The 14,664-nt window shown below is 40.6% G+C and overlaps 1 protein-coding gene and 1 long non-coding RNA gene across 2 annotated transcripts; both read right to left on the bottom strand.

Moving 5' to 3' along the window:
- Positions 1-2,645: 2,645 nt before the first annotated feature.
- On the bottom strand, positions 2,646-10,696 carry LOC124116290 (clotting factor B-like). Its single transcript, XM_046477566.2, has 8 exons — positions 10,469-10,696; positions 8,181-8,590; positions 7,085-7,348; positions 6,141-6,336; positions 5,286-5,410; positions 4,676-4,834; positions 4,398-4,528; positions 2,646-2,843 (listed from the first exon to the last, which is right to left on the bottom strand). Exons 1-8 carry the CDS (start codon positions 10,693-10,695, stop codon positions 2,682-2,684), a joined length of 1,674 nt encoding a protein of 557 aa, XP_046333522.2. The 5' UTR covers position 10,696; the 3' UTR covers positions 2,646-2,681.
- A 2,319-nt stretch (positions 10,697-13,015) lies between these two features.
- Positions 13,016-13,925, bottom strand: LOC125371739. Its single transcript, XR_007217754.1, has 2 exons — positions 13,795-13,925; positions 13,016-13,260 (listed from the first exon to the last, which is right to left on the bottom strand). It is a non-coding gene; the product is annotated as an uncharacterized LOC125371739 (long non-coding RNA).
- Positions 13,926-14,664: the final 739 nt, after the last annotated feature.

Below are 14,664 nucleotides of genomic sequence, written 5' to 3' on the forward strand. Positions count from 1 at the left end.
CTCAGTTAACACACTGGCCTATATGTGGCTTTATTTGATATGTTATTTATACCAAGTTCTTTTATCAAACAGTTAATGTAGTGATGCTGACATATAATGGCTATGTTATTTGAGGCCTTGTCAGTGTGAACAACAACAAACTTTTCATGTAGGGCAGCCAGACTGTAGGTTGACAGTTGGCTGGGACAGAATGGGTTTTTTCCAATTTCGTTAACGTTTGTGTATTCTACCAATGACAACATCACACACTGACTTAACCCACCCCGAAAGACATCCAACAGGTACCTCTTCTCTTTTGTCCCATTTTTCGACAGCATCCATAATAATGTTAAAATTGTGATCCCAATTGTTATGAGGTTGCTCACGGTATTTTAGTCCATATTTGAATAAATGACGAAGGTTGTTATTGTCAACAATAGAGAAGCCACCTGTGATTATATGGCCTTCATGTTGATAGCAGTATGATGCGTGTTGGCAGCCACAAGTAGTGGAACTAACATCGATATCATGAGCTGAGTTCACATAGGAAAATGAAATGGTTGGGGGTTCCTAAAATTTGAAATATTGTGGCACATTTTGAGAAACTGACCTTTCTCTGACAATGTTACTTAGATTTAAGGCATCACTTACCTTGTTTGCACATTTCAAATTCAAGCCATTGCGGTCTTTGTCTGATTTAGTGGAGTAAGTTTCTGGTTTGGCCAAACGTTTCAAAGCAATCAAGAACTATACTCTCTAGTCGATACTGTGGGCTCAGTGACACATAGTATAGTATTGTTCTTTTTGTGTGCAGTCCGAATGGTCCCTGAAGGAGCGGCAACAAATCTTCCAAATGAATGGCATAATTTGGCCTTCGTCCTTTCTTGTGACCATGGCTGCGTCGACGTCTTTGGGATGCCGGAAACAGACTCAATACATTGACATCAGCAGTTCGTTGGTTATGAAAGACTGCCAACGTCTTTTGTTTTGTCATTGCATCCATATGGCATTGTTGTACACAACAGTCGAATCCAATGATTTTCTCTGGACATTCTATAAGGTCCGACTGCATTTAAGGTTATTATAGGGATGGTGTATTTTCTCCAGTATCCTACCTTTCATGCAAAGGATTGAGTGATTTTCAGAATTGAAATGTTGGTAGACACACTTGGAAACATATCTTTTGATGCCTGATCGATGGTGGCTGACTCGTGTCGATAATTTCTGTTATGTCTCTCCAGCGTAAATCAATCCACAAAGGGTACATTCAATGTCACATATAACGTTTTAATGACATGATAGGTCTTTATCAAAAGGTTTTATGCAGTATGTTTTAGCTGGCCTGATATGTGTCATTGTTTGATATGTCGCTTGTACCAAATTCTGTGGTAAAACCGGTAGTGTTATGATGCTTACATAGCATTGTTATGTTATGTGAGGCCGAGTCGGTGGAAACAACTACAAACGTTTCATTTAGGACAGTCTGTCTTTGGCTGACAGCTGGATGGGACAGAATGGATTTCTTCCAGTGCTGATTCCTCTTTTTCAGTTTGTGCATTCTACGAATGGCAACATCTCGTACTGACCTAACCCACTCTGAGAGACATTCAACAAGGTTCTCTTCTCTTTTATCTCAGTTTGTGGCATATGCTTCGACAGCATCCATAATGATTTTAGAGTAGTAATAATTTCCAATTGGTCGGTGGCTGTAGTAGTAGTAGTAGTAGTAGTAGTGAGTGTGGTTTTACGCCACTTTTAACAATATTCCAGCAATATCACGGCGGGGGACACCAGAAATGGACTTCACACATTGTACTCATGTCGGGAATCGAACCCGGGTCTTCGGCGTGACGAGTGAACGCTGTAACCACAAGGCTACCCGACCGCCCCGCAAGGGTCGAACAATACTTCTCCCAAAGAAAGGTGATTTTGATTTTGTTGATGGTTCTGTACTGCTGGACGGTACAGAAATGAGTGTCAACCAAGCGAAGTGCCATATCAAATCGACCTAGACCCAGAGAGGCTTTGTGAACGACCACTGCATCAAGTTTATGTACAGTGTGTTGAGAAGATCAGCAATCCTGCAGTGTCCTTCACTTAGATGAAGTCGGCTGGCCTGAAAAGTGAAACAGAAGGCTTTTTCTGTTTGCTGCTCAGGACCAGTCACTTCCCACTCGAAACCGTCAATGTGTGATTTTGCATCAAAATTTGAATATGAAATGTAGATTATGTAATGAATTTAATGAGACTGTCCAACACATGGTGGGGTGGCTCGACAATTTTATTACCGTCTTCGCCATGCTTGTGGTTTTGACATAGAGGTCCATCCAGGGTACGACCCGGAATATGTAGAGGGCGTCATGGAAAATGATAAATACAAAATCCTTTGGAATAGGCCCGTATACCTACTGTGCCGGGATCACCCAAACCCTCTTTGCTTCATTTTTAAATTTTAATCTATAAATGATAATGCGAATATATATAATTGATAATTAATGTTATTTATGATACTCTTGATACAGAAAGACACCGAAATTATTAATTCTGTGTATCCTTGCGAGAAATCAAACTCACCACTTTTCCTGTGATATTGTCAAAAGCCGCGTAATCAACTCAGTCGCTGAAAAGGGACGTCGTAAAGAACACCTGCACTACATGGCTTTTATCAATCTAGTTTTATTTCCTGCATATCTGACAAAGATCTAGTTGTTGATGACGGCGTTGATCCAGTCGGTGTAGGCGGAGACGTCAGTGTAGATGCCGTTAGTCCCAGACAAGTTACAGTTCGCAGGTCCATAGGACGTAATACCACACTGAACCCACGCCCCATCATACTGGCACACAAGCGGCCCGCCGGAGTCACCCTGGGAACGATGAAGTGACAAAAGTGTGCATCAGTCAGTCGTGATTAGAAGTGGATAGACTGAGACAACATGAATCTCTAATGGTGACTTCTTATTAAAGAAATATTATTTGAGAAATAAACGACGAGTGGGAGGTTATCGAACAATAAAACACTGCAGGGATAATAAACCATGAAGGGTGCAGGCCCGAGTGGGTTTTTTCCCCTGCACTGTTTTATTGTACGATAAGAAAGAACACAAGTCGTTTATTTCTTATATGAGATATCAACATTTTGTACAGCCTCTTTAAGGATAAAAGCAAGATAATTTATGGTTGGTTGTTGGTTTGTTGTTTAACGCCTCACTCAGCAATATTCCAGCTATGCGACGGCGATCTGTAAATAATCGAGTCTGGACCAGACAATCCAGTGATTAATATCATGAGCATCGATCCACGCAATTGGGATAGATGACATGAATCAACCAAGTCAGCGAGCCTGACCACCCGATCCCGTTAGTCGCCTTTTACGACAAGCATAGTCGCCTTTTACGGCAAGCATGGATTGCTGAAGACCTATTCTTACCCGGATCGTCACGAGTCGATTTATGGATATCAGGTGATGAAGGAGTAAGCATATACTCCGAAACGTTGTGTTATAATAAAGAAGTTGACATCCATATATTCTCTTCCTTCTGTGTATCGCTTCTAAATGCCTTTCAAAGTCTTTAAGGATGCTAATAAAATGTACCATCGTTGCGCAGGTACATCTGTGGGGAACAACTCACCACAATATTACCTCTAAAAAATAACGTTTAATAAGACAATGGTACGCCTCGACGGTTATAACTGTAGTATGTCACCGGTCATAGAACGGCCCCCGTGGTCTAGCGGATAGAGCTGCCCAGAGACGGCAGCTCGAGTTTCGATCCCCTGAGGTGTCAAACCAAAAGACGTTGAAATATGGTACTTGTCATTACCCTGCCTGGCGCTCGGCTTTAAGGGGCTAAAACAGGGATTGGTGGGCTCGGAGTCTGTATACTGTGTCTGAATAGGGTCTCAATGATAAACTGCGGCATATCATCTCAGTGGACAAGTGCTATTATACTGGCGTTAGCACAGACTAGTAAAGGTAGCCACACACACGTGCATAATAATCTTAAACGCTACGTTGAACTCCATTTTACCTCACCTCACCTCAAAGTCATAGAGCTGAGTTAGGGGCTTAACGTCGCTTGGGACACTATTTCACATTTATCAATGCCTGTCTTAATTTGGAAATACCAAAGTGGCTAAAGTCGTAGTCGTTTATCAATTTGGTTACACCACGAGCACGGATATAGCGTTGTTGAAACAAGAGTTAATATCGTCAGCTCTGGCACGGCTAAGGTAACTCTGTACAGATATGTCAATAATGACATACATGAAAACTATACAAAGCGTCACCAGAAAGATACATTATAAAAACAACAAAATAGTAAGGAAATATATGTCTCGAAGACGTGTCAGCGTTATTATGTGACAATTAATGTAAGTATGGGTTATATCACAGTGTGTATCAGTTCGCGCCATCTTACGTTACAGGTGTCCGTGTTGCCGACTGCACAGATCTGGGTGTTGACGTCAGAGGGGGCGGGGGAGTTTGTAGGGCACCTCGCGGCATCGTAAGTGTCGACTACGGCCTCCTGTAGTGTGTTCGGGAACGCCACTGAAACATATACAATACTAACAAGCTTTTGATAGGGATGTTCCATCATAAACCGGATTTGAAATGCGAATATGACTTTCACCAAGATGTTCTAAGAAAGCACATTTCTTTTCGTTATTCCGACTACCAATAGCTGTTTATCCGTACCTGGGCGACCATTGGTTACGGCGGTTGCGCCCCATCCGGTGACGGTGCACTTCCGGTTGGCGAGATTGTTGCACTGAGTGCCAGTAGGGAGACACACAGGTTCTGCATTATCTATGCCGTCAATTGGCGTCTCCAGGGTCAGTATCGAGATGTCATTGACTGAAATGTACATGGACAGATGCTGTTAATGAATTCTTTATTCAGTACTACACAGGCCACAGGCCCTTTGTACAAAATGTATGACATATTTATGGCAACAGTCACAATGATAAAATACGTGATCTTTCTTCTTTACTGTGATACAGATATTTAGCGATATTAATAATGAGCTTTGTGTTAGTTGTAGACAACAGAATATTAAACTTATGGACCTTTGGATGTAAATATTATTTTGAAGGAAAATTGAGAAGGTAGCGTCATACCAAAAGACGTTGAAAGATGGTACTTGTTGTTACCCTGTCGGGCGCTAGGCATTAAGGGGCTAAAAGAAGGACTGGGCGGCGCTAAACTCCATTTCTACTCAACTCCACCCCGGAATACCAAATACCACAAATGCCACCCTAAATCAGATCGCCATCAGTAGATCAGTTGGTTTGTTGGTGATACTCACTTGTTTTAACTGAGTCGTAGTTAGGGTGGTCAGTGATGGCCGTCACCTGGATGACCTGCTCTCCGTCAGCTTTGGTCCGGTCAAATTCAGCCACGCCCACTGAGAGTGAGGAGGCAGTCTGTCCACTACGCCATGACAGAGAATCATGAAGAACATTTATTTACAACTGTTTGTACAACGGTCTGTAAATAATCGAGTCTGGACCAGACAATCCAGTGATTGATATCATAAGCATTGATCCAAGCAATTGGGATGCAATGACAGGCATCAACCAAATCAGCGAACCTGACCACCCGATCCCGTCAGTCGCCTCATACCACAAGCATAAACGCCTTTTACGGCAAGCATGGGTTGCTGAAAACCTACCCATGTATTCTAATCTTCACGGGTCGACTGAACAAGTGAGTCAGACTCATTGTAGATTTGTGTTAAGGTTTCACGGTGGAGAAATGTATAGATAGTACAGTAAACTACGGTTATAATGAACACGCTTATAGCGAACTGACGGATATAACAAACTTACTTTTTTGGTCCCGACTATTTGCTGTAGTTATGCTGTATATATGCTTATAACGAACTTCGGTTATAACGAACTAAAATTAGTAGTCCCTTTGAGTTCGTTATAACCGTACTTTACTGTATTCTAATCTGAACCCGTGTTACATTTCACACAGGGATTGCTCGTTGTAGCAAACACGTCAACATCGCCAACGTTGCTCACAACAAAACAATGCCCTACATTTGACATTTCTCGCGCTTTGTTTGCCCCAATCCCTCTGTGTACGTGTTAACACGAGATCAGGTTTCAAAACCAGTCCTTCTTGATGGCCTGAAACAGCTTGTTGACGGACTTACGCTGTACAGTGGGCAGCGGTCATTATGTGAGTTGAGTCGATGATGGTGGCGCCGCATGCAAACTGACCGTTGATGAGGAGGGTGGTGGTGAAGGGATACTCTCCCACGTTGGCCGAAGCCCCATTGACCACGCGGAGGGACACCAGCGTGTTTCGTATTTGTGTCGAGACAGCGGGATCCAGGACCGTGCCGCAAGCTTCAGGAAACAAGAGATACAATTACACACCGATGAGTCTATACTCAACGACAAAAGAAACACGAATGTCATATATGTTGGTTAATATATGAAGAATTACTCATATTCAAGAGATATTAGATGTACAAACGAACATACTGGTATATTGTGTGAACCCAAGCTCATGAACGCATCACATGTGATGTCTTAGATCCATGACGCGAGATGCACCATTTTTCTCGTACAGGATTAGCGTGTAAGTTTTGGAAATCCATGCAGCGTATCGTGATAAGAATAAAGTAACTCTGTGGTAACACGTGACTGATTGTTAGTTTAGTCATTAATTCGTACACATTGGAAACATATATTCTTAACTTACATCTTCTCCATATAAGTATATATGATTTGATATGTAATAAAGCAATTTTCAGTTTTAGGTTTAAGAATCAGTGATGTATTTCTGAATATGTGATAGTGTTTGTTTGTTGGTTTGTTTGTTGTTTAACGCCGCACTCAGCAATATTCCAGCTAAATGACAGCGGTCTGTAAAATATCCGAGTCTTGTATTGGGATCGATGACATGTATCAACCAAGTCAGTGAGCCTGACCACCCGATCCCGTTAGTCGCCTTTTACGACAAGCATAGTCGCCTTTTACGGCAAGTATGGGTTGCTGAAGACCTATTCTACCCCGGAATCTTCACGGGTCTGTGATAGTGCTGCCTCCTAAAATATAGCACTGAAAACGAAATGTTTTGTTAATGACGTGCATTTTAGTGCGGGCGTGGTGGTCGTGGTCGTAGTCGTGGTCGTTGTGGTTGTTGTGGTTGTCGTAGCTGCAGTCGGTACTGGTGTTGGCCGTGGGGTTGGCCTAACTGGTGTGACCTGACTGAGGAAGTTGATGATGTTGGGGCAAGCATATCCCAGGATGGCAAGCAGGCGGCTGTATCCTCGGCGGGCGTACATCCCCCGAGCCAGGCGCCCCAACATTCGACAGAACCGACGTCTTCCATAGTAGCCAATACGGCCATAAACTGAAATACAATGTATTGTGATCAATTATTAGTTTACTGTTGGTTGTGTCCATGGGGTCCTCAACTGTAATTAGATACAAATCTGTCCACAACTGACATATAATGTTTGTCGGAAGAAGGGCACAGATGGGGATTGGATGTCTGTGGTCACAATGGCTGCTACTGGCCCAGGCTAAATCAACTTTACATTTCAACCAGCATCCGAAGCACAGTTAAAACAAACATATTCGTAAATTTTGCCAAACTACACTTTCTTTATCTTACACAATCTAAAACAAATGAATACTGTAGTCTTTAACAGCAAAACGAACGGGCGAAAGAAAGTAAACACTTGAAATTTGGACCCGTGAAGATCCAGGGTAGAATAGGTCATCATCAACCCATGCTTGACGTAAAAGGCGACTATGCTTGTCGTAAGAGGCGACTAACGGGATCGGATGGTCAGGCTCGCTGACTTGACTGTGCACGTCATCGTATCCCAATTGTGTGGATCGATGCTCATGATGCCAATCACTGGATTGTCTGGTCCAGATTCGATTGTCTACAGACCGCCGTCATTCAGCTGGGATATTGCTGAGTGCGGTGTTAAACAACAAACACAAATTGAACATTGGATTTGAAATAAACATACAAACGCTACTAAGTTGAAAACAGTCGCCTGTAATGAGATACTCATCAATATGATGTATTCAATGTCGCCCATGTTACCCGAAACTAGTACATGACCATCGAATAACCATTTCTTGTTTCCATAATGTTTAGCTTTAGTTATTGTTAAGGGAATTAAAAATAGTTTTCTAAATTAAAATTTCCCCCCAGAAAGTTGACATACAGTATCCCGAGTAGCACTGAACACCATATCGGATAATAGGTCGTCGGTATCCTCGAAGCGTGTTGACCCCGTTCCAGAACGCTGCCGCAGCGTTGTTGCCGACGTTGAGCCGAGCCCTCTCTTCCGCCAGAATTTCTGCCTCTACCTGCTGGAATGTTTTTCCTCCAGTGAGAAACCTGGCGGTGTATTTCGTCACCCTTGTGCTGAAATATGTCCTGAGAACGTCGTCCAGGTCGTCGACTGCGGTGCCGTACCGACGTTTCAGCATGGCGTAATACACCCTGTCGAGGTAGGACAGCGCCGTGCTCGTGTCCTCTTCATCAGACAGGGAGTTGGCGTACACAGACTCAATGGTTGCAGTGGGGAGAGAGTTGAAACTCGTCAGTATCTTCTTCCCCACAACTTCGGCACTGAAAGTTCATGAAAGATTTAGACTGATCGCTGTGTGTTTACGAAGGGTATGATTCTTACTGCTGAAGTCTGTGTGTTTTTTAAGGTTATGTTATTACTATTGAAGTGTGCGTGTTTTAATGTTATGTTTTTTACTGCTGAAGTCTGTGAGTTTTTTAATGTTATGTTTTTTATTACTCATGTATGTTTGTCTTATGGAGGGTATCTTATTACTGGTGAGGTCTGTGTGTTTATGCAGATTATGTTATTACTGCTGAAGTCTGTTTTATGCTGAAGTCTGTGAGTTTTTTAAGGTTATGTTTTTTTATAACTCATGTATGTTTGTCTTATGGAGGGTATCTTATTACTGGTGAGGTCTGTGTGTTTATGCAGATTATGTTATTACTGCTGAAGTCTGTTTTATGCAGATTATGTTATTGCTGCTGAAGTCTGTTTTATGAAGGTTATTTAATTATTGCTGAAGCCTTTTTTTCAATTCAAGTAATGTTATTACTGCTGATGTCGGTGTGTTTTTGTAGGCTATTTTATTACTGCTGAAGAATGTGTGTGCGTTTTTGTAGGTTATTATATTACTGCTGAAGAATGTGTGCGTTTTTAAGTTGTGATATTACTGCTGACGAATGTGTGTGCTTTGGTAGGTTATTTGATTACTGTTGAAGAATGTGTGGTTTTTTAGGTGAGTTTATTACAACTGAAGAATGTGTGTGTATTTTTAGGTTATTATATTACTGCTGAAGAATGTGTGTGTTTTTGTGGGTTATTTTGTTACTGCTGAATAATGTGTATGTTTTTAGGTTATTATATTACTGCTGAATAATGTGTGTGTTTTTTGTTTTTTTTATCACTGCTGAAGAATGTGTATTTTTAGGTTATTTCATTACTGATGAAGAATGTGTGTGTTTTTAGGTTATTTTATTACTGCTGAATTATGTGTATGTTTTAGGTTATTTTATTACAGCTAAAGAGTGTGCGTGTTTTTAGGTTATTATATTACTGCTGAAGAATGTGTGTGTTTTTAGGTTATTATATTACTGCTGAATTGTGTATGTTTTTAGGTTATTTTATTACAGCTGAAGAGTGTGTATGTTTTAGGTTATTTTATTACTGATGAAGAATGTGTGTGTTTTTAGGTTATTTTATTACTGCTGAATTATGTGTATGTTTTTAGGTTATTTTATTACAGCTAAAGAGTGTGTGTGTTTTTAGGTTATTATATTACTGCTGAATTATGTGTATGTTTTTAGGTTATTTTATTACAGCTGAAGAGTGTGTGTGTTTTAGGTTATTTTATTACTGATGAAGAGTGTGTGTGTTTTTAGGTTATTATATTACTGCTGAATTATGTGAATGTTTTTAGGTTATTTTATTACAGCTAAAGAGTGTGTGTGTTTTTATGTTATTATATTACTGCTGAAGAGTGTGTGTGTTTTTAGGTTATTATATTACTGATGAAGAATGTGTATGTTTTTAGGTTATTTTATTACAGCTGAAGTGTGTGTGTGTTTTTAGGTTATTTTATTACTGCTGAAGAATGTGTGTGTTTTTAGGTTATTTTATTACTGCTCACGTTTGTGTGTTTTTGTAGGTTATTTTATTACAGCTGAAGAATGTGTCTGTTTTTAGGTTATTTTATTACTTGCTTAAGAATGTGTGGGTTTTAGGTTATTTTATTACAGCTGAAATCTGTGTTATTACTCAAGAAGTGCGTAGCTTGTCGATCTGTCGATCTGTCAACAGTCTATATGTAGCACAAAAAACACGTATCTTGTAAAAAGTGTTACATTTCTTAACAAAACAGGCCTTAATGATATATATTGATCTTAAAGACGTTATTCTCACGCACATGAGTTGGACATATGTTTTATATATCTACTCACATGCAATCTTCATATCTGAAATCTCTGTAGTAGAAGCTCCTTATTTTGCAGTAATGCAAATCACGATCTGCGTTCCGGGTGTAGCCTTCGACATCGCTGACAGCACCAACATCATCAAACGTTTCCGAAGGTTGTGAGGGGGTTGTGTTGGGAATGATGATGCCAACTTGATGACTCGGTGAAATGACCGCCAGCACCAACGCGATGACTGCACCGCACACCGCCATATTGAATTAGCTACTTTGAGGTGTGACCGTGACTATATACGACGTGAGCTTTACGTCACTCAATAAAAACAAACCCACATTGTGCAAATTTGGGGACAAACACCGACACATGAAGTAAACAATAGTCAGTTTGTATTCGTGCACAGCGTGTTTAAGGGGTACAGATTGTTGTGTATGTTTTCACGTTGTCGCCATGTTATGTCCATACAGCTGGAACAACACCTAAACACTAACATGGTTGGTACAGTTTGAAATCAGTTTGAAGTGGTCAGTTGGTCTTAAAGAACACTTATATTTAGTACATCATGTCTGTCATAACAGCGTGACAATGGTAGCAAACGTACGATCATGGTATTGGTGCTGACAAACATCGATCATAAGCAGAATAGATTTGGATTCGAACCAGCAGATGTTAAAACTAAGGGACGCAACTCTTCACAGCACATTGTGTCATCCTAGACAACACTGACTTCTTACTCCGTGTAAACCTGTGCGTTCATATGTTAAGTTTCTTAAGAAGGATAAGAAACATGATACAACACTGTCCGCTTTTACCTTAAGTGTGCTGACAGTTTCCTTGTATACAGCAATGGGTAGCGTTCGTGTTAGTGTGAATGTAATGGATAATAGCTTGATCATGCATCGCCTTACCAGTAGGTGTGTCACGTATGTACACGTAGGCTGTACATTGCGGAGGTTCTGTACTCAACACGCCATGTATCTTCATCTCTGTCTTAAATCTACCGGTGCCAGAGCGTGATGTGGATATATGAGTCCGTGTTCGAACCCGAATGGTTTACACTGTCCATCCCTAGACCATTCCGGCAAGATGAAACCCTTTGTTCTTCTATCTGTATTGATGTCCATTGTAATAGAAATTTCTCTGGCACCGATACGGCTAGACTTGCTAAAGTCTCTGTTTTGATTATCGACTTCCAATTATCTTTGGTGTGCCTCAACTGCATTACCGTCAGCCTGGACGTGCGCAGGAGCATTCATTGCCAAGAGTCTTGCACCATTTTTGACAGGCAATGAACAACATATTGGTATGTAGAAGAGCCCCCGAATACTACTACTACTACTACTACTACTACTACTACTACTACTACTACTACGTGCTGTTACTTTGTGTTTGTTTCTTGTTAACGCTACACGGAGCACTATTCAAGCTAAATGACGGCGGTCTGTAATCGTGTCTGGACCAGGTAATCCAGTGATTGACATCATGAGCATCGATCCACACAATTGGGATACGATGGCATGCATCAATCACGTCAGCGAGCCTGATACAACTACTACTACTACTACTACTACTCATACTACTACTACTTCTACTACTATTACTACTCATACTACTACTACTACTACTACTACTACTACTACTACTACTACTACTGCTACCACTACTACCCTCTCCGTCGACGTCTTGTCTGCGTCCTTTGTGGGCGTGTTTGTGCCAATCACATATCCGTTGAAGAGGTCGGGGAATAGATCGGCGTGTGACCTCAGTGTGCTCTGTGCGTATTGATGCTGATAATAATAGGGAGGACAGGGGAGACTAGTCAAGAAATGAGTTGTTGAAAAGTAGAGTTTTCGTTTTCCTATCATCTCATTTCCGATTAGCCCATTGCCGTCAACTAGTGTCACGAACAAGGCAGTTACGTGTCAATGACTTGTATCTGAATTCAGTTGGAAAATGTTCGTGATTAGTCAACAAAATCAGTCAAGCTAAGCCATCTTAATTCCAGAACGAGTGACAATGGCGTTTTTATATTACTTGGTCTCCGAATCCGAAGTCTCGTTTCACAAAAGTGCACTTTGATAGAATAATATTTCCTGTGGAACCTGTCAGCAAAGATCACTGTAGGATGAAGGCCCATTCGGTCCACTGGAGCTGGGTGATTTAAGAATTAAACAAAACGTTTAGAAATTGTCACGAAAATTATCTTTCTTGGACCCAAGCTGATTTTCATATTAAATGTACTATAAACATTACAAACATATGAATTTATCTTGGGCGTGTTCTTACTTAGATTTTGATTTGAAGTTCTAAAAGGTCTTTTCACACATTTTAACCATATTGTGTATTTGACAATGTCACAAATTCAAAATGTGCAAGGATGAGAAAGACAATAGTCTAGATGCCAGCCGTTTGAATATGTCCGACAAGTTATAGACCAATATTTCCAAGTTTTCAACGATTTTGATATTTCTAGTGGATCAAAAAGGGCCATTATCTTACCGCCTCCTCCAAATAAAAACACATGCTTGTTGAATAGTCGAAATCGCAAAAATGGACACAGTTTTCAATAAAGAATTCTTATGATTATGGAAAGCATTTTGTGGCTTTGATTTATTTGAATAATCCGTAAGGCAAGTAATACAAGAGACGGGCGGCCTCACTTATGACGCAAGTACGGTTTTGACCCAGGCGGTGTATTTGGACAGGTTCGTGTAGACACCATTGGTTCCCTCCAAGTTGCACACCTTAGGCCCGTAAGATGTGATTCCGCACTGAACCCATTTTTTGCCGTATTGACAAAATAGAGGCCCGCCCGAGTCACCCTGTTGGGGTGAAAATAAGGATAATAGACAGAAGCATTACAAAATGTAGCTATGTCAATTCTATACATTAAACACTGGATCATGACACAGTTCATTTCGTTCGCCATAACAGCTTAACATGAGAATAAGAATAACAATGATATAAATGATAATTACAGTGGTACGTCGATTATGAAGATGTTGATTTTATTGTTTTTGTTGATGATGATGATGATGATGTTGATGATGACGATGACGATGATGACGATGATGATGATGATGATGATGTTGATGATGATGAAGAAGAATGATCTATTTTGAATTGTACCATATGTTGCCGTGGTGAACAATTGACTGGCCTTTGCGTGTGTTTATGATGGTGCACATAAACACATGTTCACTTTATAGTCGGAATCGTACAATGGACTTTGCTTTTTGTAGAGATTTCCTATAATTGTGAAACACATTTTGTAATGAATAACTCAACACATTTGTACATGTTTTCAGAGTATACGTTGACTTTACTTAGCTTCTATATAGGTGTATTATACTCACGTTGCAGGTATCGGAATTTCCAGTGGCACAGATCTGAGTGTTGGCGTCACTCATAGCGGGTAGTTTGGTAGGACACTTAGAGCCAGCGTAGGCCCTGACTGTGGCATCGCGTGGTGCATTAGGGAAAATCACTGTGTAAATAATAATAATAATAATAATAATAATAATAATAATAATAATAATAATAATAATATGACACATTTAATAAAATAACTACTGTTCACTCCCTACATTTTGTGAATTCTAACCTTGGTGTCCGCGCGGTGATATTGCTGCAAATTGCTATGAAAGCGGCACACAACACATACTCACACATTCACTCAACTAAACTGAGTCGCCCGTTGGTTTGTTTGAATCCCTTACTGAACCAAATGACACAATACGATGCTTGAACATTTAAATACCAAAGTGCTTGCACATAATTCGGGAAACATGTGGCATTTGCTATCCAAAACGTATTCAATTAAATGTTCTTGTCACCAATTGATTTAGTTATCTTTTTTTTTTTTCAAAATTAGGATAACTTAAAAAGGGGAAAGGGGATGGGGGGGGGGGGGGGAATACAAGTGTGTCAGGCCGAAGATCCGGGTTCGATTCCCGACATGGGTACAATGTGTGAAGCCAATTTCTGGAGTCCCCCGCCGTGATATTGCTTAAATATTGCTAAATGCGGCGTAAAACCATTCTCACTCACTCAAAAAGGGGATGCGCACCTGTGCACCGCCCCCATCTCCACGTCCTGAATCTGTTTGTTTATTTGTTTAACGCCACACAAACAATATTCCAGCTATAGTACGTCGGTATGTAAATAATCGAGTCTGGACCAGACAATTCAGTGATTGACATCATGAGCATCAATCTACACAAATG

The sequence above is a fragment of the Haliotis rufescens genome, unplaced genomic scaffold (assembly GCF_023055435.1).
Source record: "Haliotis rufescens isolate VD_foot unplaced genomic scaffold, xgHalRufe1.0.p SCAF_30, whole genome shotgun sequence".
NCBI classification, from domain to species: Eukaryota; Metazoa; Mollusca; class Gastropoda; order Lepetellida; family Haliotidae; genus Haliotis; species Haliotis rufescens.

Coding starts and splice junctions, on each gene's coding strand:
- LOC124116290 (XM_046477566.2), bottom strand. CDS start 10,695: ATGGCGGTGTGCGGTGCAGTCATCGCGTTGGTGCTGGCGGTCATTTCA. Junction 5,411..6,140: donor ACCGCTGCCCACTGTACAGC/GTAAGTCCGTCA, acceptor GTCATGGCGTAG/TGGACAGACTGCCTCCTCAC. Junction 4,835..5,285: donor CTACGACTCAGTTAAAACAA/GTGAGTATCACC, acceptor TGTACATTTCAG/TCAATGACATCTCGATACTG.